Below are 9,521 nucleotides of genomic sequence, written 5' to 3'. Positions count from 1 at the left end.
ACTTGGGGACGAGTTATGGAAAATATGAAAGTATAATAGTAGACGATCTTCCTGGTTTTGATGACGTCATGATTGTCCACACCACTTATGGCGTGTCTCTGACCATTATCGGCCGTTTGTAGTTTGCATTGTCCTGGGTTGACGGCTATTGATTGACACTGTGTGGACTTTAATGAGTTGAGTGGCTTATCACTTGACAAGGACGTCTGGCTCCGTAAATCAGTACACACAACAGTCGTACAAGGCAAACATGCCGGTTTTGTCGTGTTCGGTGCCGATTGTTGAGGGGTTCTGATAGGATTGTGTGAATTCATAAAGGCCCGTAAAGATTGAGTAAGGCCTCGTGGTGAAATCGTCGCTAGAAATATGAGGGGGGAAAACGTCGAACGGTAGAATGAGATATTTACTATTCCACTTTTTAAGCATAATTAGTGATGTTCCTGTTTTTAATTTTTTTTTTAATTAGTTAAATTTATTATTATAACTTAAGTAGGATTTGAAACTTTGCATGGTGGAAATACGATATAGTTTGGTTTGCGGTAACACCATGTAATGATAATCTATAATTGAGTCGGGTGGTTCTGCAAAATGGTTGGTATTATAACTTGAAAAACTTAACTAAAATTGAAAATGGTAAAAACAGGCAATTTAACTTTATTTTTCAGTCGTTTGCTTTTTAAAGTCCTTCGGGCATTTTGACCATGACACTTAATAAGCCTACTTACTTTTTTAATTATTTAATTCATAGAAATTCGATCCAATAAAAATGAGTGGGTTAGAGCATAGAGAAAGGACCCACAAATCTATGGGTTAGAGAAAATGGTCTCATCATAAAACGACCAGCAAGTGGTTTGTTGGTTGGCTTGGGCTTTTTGAAGCTTCATTTAACAATAATTGTCGGCATTTTATTGGTTTCCATATTCCATGGCTCATTAGCGTTACTGACATGAGATAACCAGATACAAACTGACATGTCCAGCCGTGTATATCCCTATATAACACCGGGCCCCAGTGGTGGTGCTGTTCCCCCCAAATGAAAGATTCCTTGTGCAGCGGCAAAAGCCTCCATTCTCCCGCCTTGGGCATCTCTTGGGCTCCATATAAAACGACTTTGGGTGAACGCACTCTTCTGCCTGGTGTGACTTCTTATAATTACACCGAAAGTGGTTTGTGATTGGCAAAGATTTAAACAAGCCAAAGTAACCAAGTTTTCGTATCCAAAGACTCTCGGAGGATACAAGACTTTGGCTCGCCCTGGAGCCGTTGGCTGTCGGCACCCGGATAGGGTCCGTCTCGCCCCGTGCACTGATTGCCGTACACCGGTGGCTCTCGCTGGTGGTGCGCCCATAGCCGAGTGTCACCCCGGACCTGATCGGACCGCGGTCCGGTATCTACTCGCAAGTCTCTCCAAAAACCGGCTTATAGTAGAAGATTCATACACGAGGGGTTGGCCTAGGCCTATCACACATAGCCGTGGCTTCTGAACGAGACCAAATACAGTCCTCTTTGTTCGGTATTTACTCACTCTTCAGATAGCCCCCCCCCCCTTTCCCGAGTCGATTGTGTATACAAGGGGGGAGAACTGGTCTTTGGGTCTATACCACGCACTCAAGTGAAATTATTATTGCCCGGAGGCCTCCGAGTGGCCGGTTGAGTCCACCCATCAAACGGGAACTGGGAGGGTTTCGTGTGGATTGAAAACACGTATGGTATTATTATTGACCCGCGCTGGTGGTTGGAGGTCTATAATAGTCGTCTCATTACCAGATTTATCAATTAGTGTTATTGAATTGAAATCAGAATGAATTGTTCTCATTATTGTTGCAAATTGGAAAAAATTTGGTTTGTGAAGAGACTTACATCTCATATAAGAAGAAGGTGGTTTGAAAAGACCTTTGTTCTTTTTTATTTTAGGCATTCTCGAGAAAGACTCTGTTAGGGTCGAAAAGTCCGGTTATTAACTAAATTTTTGTGCGTTCTTTTTTATGATGAAAATCAAGCAACAAATTAAAAAATTTACTCGGAGAATACATTACGTAACATGAGTTTTAAAATAAGAAAATCACGGCATTACTATTGATTGTTGACGGACATTTACCCCTCCCTTAAAATCAGACACTTATAACCATTAAGTTGTAGTGTTCCAAAGAGTTGTACTACAACTGTTTTTTGGAAGATAAAAAAACAAAAACAAGTCGCTCATTTTATACTCGTATACGTAAATACTTTCAAAAAGTAATCAAACTCGGTTTCCGTTTGTTTCATTACATTCAAATCAATGAGCTCCCCAGAGGTGATTTGAGAAAATCAACAATTTTATTCAAACCAGTATTATGGGTGTTTTTGTTTTTCCACGAATAGAGCCAATGATTGTACCGTGTGTGATGGCCATCGCTCCGGCCAGGGCAAGAGGGTTACCCCCAAACGTGTCCTCATAGGGGCACCCTTCAAGTCTTGTAGAAGTTGGTACTACGTGTGTGTGTTTGTAGTTTTCCGCTCCAGAAAGCCGGCTCGCGTGCCGTGCACGCGCGAGAAGCCGTGATCAATGGGGGCTAAGCCCGGAGCATGACATTACATGCGAGGCTACTACGAACAATGCGGTTTGGGGTATCCATGAAAAAAAACAGGGACCCAGTGCAAAGGCAAAGAAGAGAGAGGGGGGGGGGACTGTACAGTGAAGTCCACCCTTACCGCCCGTGATGTTTGCATAGTAATGACGAGAGTCATAATAACGATTATCGCATGCGAGTTGTTGGCTGTATCGGACCAGATCGGTCGCCAGTTCAATGTCAGAACCGCCAATAGCCTATCCGATACCCCCGTGGAACCGAGGCCCGGGTAGCCTAGCTCAGGACCCACACAGGGGCGGTGGGATTGTATAAAAGGGTGCCGCAGGTCGGCTGACACGACATCTATCGGCCTTCTTACTACACATCACGGCACGGGTTTCTTCCCTCCTACAAGCAAACATTCCATGCTTAGGCGCACTACTGGCTCTGTCACCGTATATGCCTATAACAACAAGAAAACTACTTTTGAGTGCTGTAACACTGATTTATAAAACTTTTTTATAAACAAGAAAAAGGAGTCTTTTTTTCTTTGACAATGTCTCGCTCTTTCTATGTCGATTCATTGATTTTAAATCAGCCACCTTCGAGCGAGAGGGACCACCCCCGTACCCCTCCGTCCATGCATCATCGTAACGGGGAACCGAAAGCCCTCCGATGCTACCAGACCCACACCGACACCGTCCCCACCTGCCCTATCTGCGTCCGGGACCAAGCACAGGCAACCTGCGGTAGACTGCCGGGGATGCCGCCTACTTCAGGTGTGACGGTCTTCAAGTCCCCGTTGAACCTCCCGCCACACTCCACCAGTGGACACCGAGTGTTACCCGCCAGACCGTACCTAGACTCGTACCGGGACCATCACCTTCACCCGGCCTCGCTGGGGCTTCCCCCTCCCCATGGTCTGAGCCAGCACACACCTCCGACTTCGCACTCCTCGTACAGACCAACAATAGACCCGAGGAGACTTCAGTACCTTCCAATGGGTAAGTTCAAAACCATTGCATTAATGTACTTCAAATTAAGAATTAAATCTGTTGTTACAAACTGCTCACCAACCAAAACAAACCTATTTGGTATAAATGCAAAGCATAGTTAATGAAACTGAGGTTTCGACCCTAGCACAGAGCACAAATGGATTTTGCAACCCACCCTCTCTAGGACATCAACAATGCTTTTAGGAGAGTACATCAACTAAAGACTCACGACTTAAGAGTCTTTCTCAAAGCACAAAAAGTGTCACTGTCAAAGTTTTATTAAATTTGTAGTTCATTTGAAATGGCGACTCTAAAGAATATTTAGCAACATTTTAACTAACTGTTGAACAAAAAAACACTCTCTCATTATTATAAAAAAAACACCAAGATTCATCTCCTTCACTTAATTTAATTTTTATTTTCATTAGAACAAAATCAATAAATACTTTTAAACAATTTGACTGAATTATCTCAACTTAGTTCATTAGTAATCTTGTTTCTTTGAGTCAAATCTGAATCAATTCTAAACTTGACGAAGAGCTTTTGTGAGAGGTCAAATCACTGACCTTTACCGGAAGTGACTTTCTGAAAATGATAAAAAATAAATCAGAGTTGCCCTTCTTCACAAAACGTGCCGTTATGGTTGGTGCACTGGTGTTCGTTTGAAAAACTGGTTCATAACTTCAAATAATCATCGTTTTCTGATAATAAAATAGAATTTAAAACATCAAATCGTAACAAAAAAAAATAAACTTTTTGTTTTACGAGTCTTTGTTCCTTTTCAGTGATTTTTTATTCACGCCTCTAGTCTACAGTTAGTTTTATAAAGTAATACAAATAATGCTAATATAACATTAAATACCATAAAATCTCTGACACATTGAAATTATGCTGATGTTTTGTACAACATTGTATTAGTAATTAAATAATTACAGCAATCAACTTTACAAATAATGAAGAAAAAATATATTGCCTTTTATGATGGTTATTATTTGTGTTGTGGGAATAAAGGGAAACAATTCTAAGCGACCTTTTGAAAACTGACAGGAAACCCAACTTGTAGAAAAGCTTTCAGATACCGCGCCAGTCAAGAAAAACCCACAACACAAACAAATCGAATTTTCCACAATGAGATTAAAATGTAGTGATTTTTATGAATTCTGATAAGAAACAAATCTATACTCATTGCAAAATATCTAATTAGACAATATTAAAGTGAGTTCTTAATTAGCTTTTGGCGCTTAAAACAAATGAGGGTAGGCCCCCCACGTTTCGCTGAAGCAGTTCGGCTAGCTTATAGGTAACGCACGTCCATTTGCAAAAAAAAAAAACATCCCCAAATTGCGAGTTAAGAAAGAATTAGTTTCTCTTTTCTATTAAAGCCAATATTCCCATCATTTTAATTTCAAATAAATGAAATAAGTTTAACTAAAAATTGACGTTGGAATACATAAGGGCATGCCCCACACACAGACAGACAGTTTTTTGGGGGGTTAGACAAAGGAAGTTCACCACTTTTGCTTATGTTTGGAATATTTTTCGGTTTTGTATAGTGTGCTGCTTCTTAACGTAATGAATCGCTTAAAATTATGTTATTTGTTTCGTAGTAACACTTAATTAAATGGACAACGACAAAAACTATTCTTACGAGGGGGGGGGGGAGGGTAGCGTTTCAGGGGCGTGGTTTGTAGGTAGTAGGCCCATGACATTGTGCTTCAAAGGTTTGGGGTGCTCAAACCTTTGTGCATTTTGAAAACTACGAAGTTTTCCCCAGATCAGATATAGGTCTCTAAAACAATGTAAAGTAAAAGCCAAATCAGAGTTAGCTCGATTGGAGATAATCAACATTCTACAACATTTATGCCTTGTTTGTGTGTGAACCTCACAAAAACAAGCGGAAAAAGGTCATTCCATAGTATTGTCTTAATTTTCTTTTGTTGAGGGGGTTTTGTCTTTTTTTCTGCTATTACATTATTTTACATGCTTTGTGGCCCAGTTGGTATATTTGTTTTTTTCTGCCGTTCGATTCTCATTCACCAATGCGTGAAATAAGAAAAAAAAATCAACAATTAAAACATCCCTAATTATGATTCCCTTTGTGTATTTCTTGTTTTCATTGCACAGCTTTGGAGCATTCGGGATTAGACCAAGATCACCTCTCCAGCAGCAAGAGGATCCGAACAGCCTTCACGAGCACGCAACTTCTCGAGCTCGAACGAGAGTTCGCCTCCAACATGTACCTCTCGCGCCTGCGCAGAATCGAGATCGCCACCTATCTCAATCTGTCTGAGAAACAGGTGAAAATCTGGTTCCAGAACCGCCGAGTCAAGTACAAGAAGGAGACCAAGGTCCAGTCACGTGACTGCAAGTGCCAGAGGATGACGTCATCGCGGACCAATGGGAGCAGCGCCAGCAGTAGAAGTCACTCCTCGTCGCCGGGAAGTTCCACGCATGCGCAGAGTGAACCCGAGGACAAAAGACAGGACCGCGACTGAAAGCGTTTTGGGGGTTGGTTTTGTGAAATCAAATTGTTGATGTCAAACTGTTTGAAAAAAAATGAGACTTCTGAAGAAACTCATGAACGTTATAGCCCCAAATGACGATTTTCTACCTTCCATGAACAATATTTGGATAACTTATTTATAAATAAGTATCTCCGATTGTCCCATGGGATAATTAGCGATGCCTACTCATTTTATAAGCTTAATAATATTTTTGTTATATGAAATATACTATTTGGACGTAAAAGCCATGATAGTTTACACGTTTTTGTACGCCACGGGCGGACTACAGATGAAATCTGTGTATTTAATATGAATGTATTTATACGGTTATAAACTTATTTAGTGATGGTTATTGACTGCTTCAACAGTTATCACTGGTTATTTACCCGAAACACGTCACAATCATCATACAATCCACCATAAAGTGAAGGGTATAAAGCCTTTGTTGTTGTGACCTTTTAGTGTTTAAATTATTCTGCTTAAAGGCAAAGTATACCTTTGTTTTTTTAAACCGTTCGATTGTTTTCTATGTAAATGAAGGAGTTAGCAAAAAACAACTTAATTTTAAAATGAAATTCTATAGCGATTAGGTACATATAATGAAGAATATCCCCTTAAATAAATACAACATCTGAGACGTGTTACGTGGTAACACTTCTCAGATTCAATAATTTAGGGCATACAAACTGTTATCTTTTTAGAAAACCATATTACTTCGAAAATATTTTATTTTCTTCTCATACGATCGAAAGCATCTGAACGTCTACCCAAGGCAGTTCTTTATTGCCTTAAGAGTTAAAGCCATTGGACACTTTCGGGAAACAGTATTTTCACAAGGCCCACACGTCGTGTATCACAACTTATATATGAAAACAAAAAAACCTGTGCAAATTTAGGCTCAATCGGTCATCGGAGTCGGGAGAAAATAACGGGAAAACCACCCTTGTTTCCGCACGTTTCGCCGTGTCATGACATGTGTTTAAAATAAATCCGAAATTCTCGTTATCGAGAATTGCTATTTGTTTTCTCAAATGTTTTCTCAAAAAGTAAGGCATTTCATGGAATAATATTTCAAGAAAAGTCTTTCACCATGACCTTCTGTGAACCCTGTAAGTCATTTGTAAATCTGTGAACTTTGTTTTTTTTCTGTTCCGAAAGTGTACGATGGCTTTGAGAGTGATTATCAATCATAGACCTTCGCTTGAATCGGAACACTGTGACGAAGCTAATGTGCAGCAATTCAACTTCTATTTGCTTTTTAGAATGCAAGAGTGGCTTTGACTTTGAGCTTCGCTTCGGCTTGTGCTCCGCAAGTGACCTTGAATGCACAGTGTACCATAACTTGTAACTTTTACACACACAATAACTAATCTTACTTTGAGTCATACACCAATCAATACAGATATTTGTTACTTTCGCCTTGCAAAGTTTTAAACCCTAATCAACATGCTTTGTGCAATTAGCATTACTCAAGTGACATAATGTAACCAAACGATAACAACTACGCCCCTTGCATAAATCAATTGCCAAAGAGTCTAAATAAAATATGAAATCATTTTTTAATTGTTGTTTAAACATGAAAACCCTTGTGCAATAAGTCGAAACGTCGCGACGCGTCGATGTTTCCATCGATTTCATTCGCATTACAGCATTAGATCCAGCGTCAACCAGGAATCCAGTTAAAGTTGCTGAATTCGCACATGTGCGAATTCAGCAACTTTTGATATGGGTGTTAGTCGTATTATATTCGTTATTTAGAAACCTTACTTGAGGTTAAAGCGTGCATGCTCGCGAATTACTGGCTTTGACTTGCAATTTGGTTTGTTCAGATGATCTTCCCGTCAAAGGAACTCGGCAAACTCGGCAAAATAAACACCAAGCTGGCAACAGCCAATCTGTCTCATACAAACATTGGTTTGTCATCTATGATTATGAATTACACACATTAAGATATTGTTAGTAAGTAAACTATATAGACGACTACACAAGTCTCCAAATTTCCAAGAAGACGTCACCTGTAATTTGTTGTGAATATTGCTTATTTATTTATTTATTTATTATTATTTTATTTTTTATTTTTTTATTTATTTTTTTTAATTTTTTTATTTATTTATTTATTTGTTTATTTATTTATTTATTTATTTATTTGTTTATTTATTTATTTATTTATTTATTTATTTATTTACCCCAAAAATGTAAAATATTCTCAATTGCCCACTTTTCACAGTCATATTATTTTGTACATCATTGTATAAAGACATCACGCCAAAGGTTAAGAGCAAAACACTGTCAGCTCACAATGACTTTCCTGTTTATATTATGTGTTGTTGAAAAGTGAATAAATGAAGAAGTGTACATTGGACATGTTGATTGATACAGAAAGCATAAAACAAAGAGCATCGTGGTGTTACATGTAATTATTTACCCTTCGAGAAAGACTCTGCTAGGGTCGGAACGTCAGGTCATCAACTATTTTTGCAGGTAGTTATTTACGTAGGAAAAGAAAGAGCCAAAGAAAATACGCAACTTTTCGGATGATCGGTCACTAGTTTGTTGTTTTGTTTTGCTAATTTATCTTGCACTATATAATTCCGTCGAGGTTGTAACCATCACAAAACCCTTGCTCATTAAACGTTTAATGTCAATCAATAATTAATGAAATTTTGATGACTTACGGTGGTTGCTTAACTATGTCCATGATTTTATGAGTCCGGTCATGCCTTTTGTCGAGTAGCTTCTTGTGGACCTAGTCTCGGATTCAGACGCACAAGGCTCTGTAGCTCACTCAGACTTGGACTCGGACTCCATTGGTAGGACTTTGACATGCTCTTGGAAGAACTCAAACCTGGAATCAGATGTAGAGGATCAGACGGCAACACTTGCTTTGAGTAACTTTTTGTTTTCCTGTGTCACCAAACGATAGAGTTGTCACCAGCTGAGAGAGCTGTCTCCAGGCAAGTAATGGTCACCACTTAATAGAGTTGTCACTATAGGTGAGAGAGTTGTCACCGGGTGAGAGAGTTTTCACCAGGTGAGGGAATTGGCACCAGGTGAGCGACTTGCCACTGGGTGAGAGACTTGTCACCGAGCGACCGAGTTGTCACGGTGAGGGAGTTGTCACCAGGCAAGGAATGGTCACCAGGTAATAGAGTTGTCACTATAGGTGAGACAGTTGTCACCAGGTGAGAGAGTTGTCACCAGGTAATAGAGTTGTCACTATATGTGAGAGAGTTGTCACCAGCTGAGAGAGTTGTCACCAGGCAAGGAATGGTCACCAGGTAATAGAGTTGTCACTATAGGTGAGAGAGTTGTCACCAGGTGAGAGAGTTGTCATCAGGTGAGAGAGTTGTCACCAGGTTTGAGAGTTGTCACAAGGTGAGAGAGTTGTCACCAGGTGAGATAGTTGTCACTAGGTGAGAGAGTTGCCACCAGGTGAGGGGTTGTCAACATGTGAAGGGGTTGTCACTAGGTAA

At 39.8% G+C, this 9,521-nt stretch overlaps 1 protein-coding gene across 1 annotated transcript; it reads left to right on the top strand.

The window, feature by feature from the left end:
- The first annotated feature begins 3,105 nt into the window (after positions 1–3,105).
- Positions 3,106–6,039, top strand: LOC117293940 (GS homeobox 1-like). Its single transcript, XM_033776437.1, has 2 exons — positions 3,106–3,553; positions 5,669–6,039. Exons 1-2 carry the CDS (start codon positions 3,106–3,108, stop codon positions 6,037–6,039), a joined length of 819 nt encoding a protein of 272 aa, XP_033632328.1.
- Positions 6,040–9,521: the final 3,482 nt, after the last annotated feature.

Source organism: Asterias rubens, chromosome 8 (genome assembly GCF_902459465.1).
Source record: "Asterias rubens chromosome 8, eAstRub1.3, whole genome shotgun sequence".
NCBI lineage: Eukaryota > Metazoa > Echinodermata > Asteroidea > Forcipulatida > Asteriidae > Asterias > Asterias rubens.
Note: the sequence above shows the minus strand (reverse complement) of the source record. Positions and strands in the feature narration are given on the sequence as shown.

Excerpts from the sequence above, each read along its gene's own strand:
- LOC117293940 (XM_033776437.1), top strand. The coding sequence starts at position 3,106 with ATGTCTCGCTCTTTCTATGTCGATTCATTGATTTTAAATCAGCCACCT. Across the intron at positions 3,554-5,668 it reads ACTTCAGTACCTTCCAATGG|CTTTGGAGCATTCGGGATTA; the intron begins GTAAGTTCAAAA and ends TTCATTGCACAG.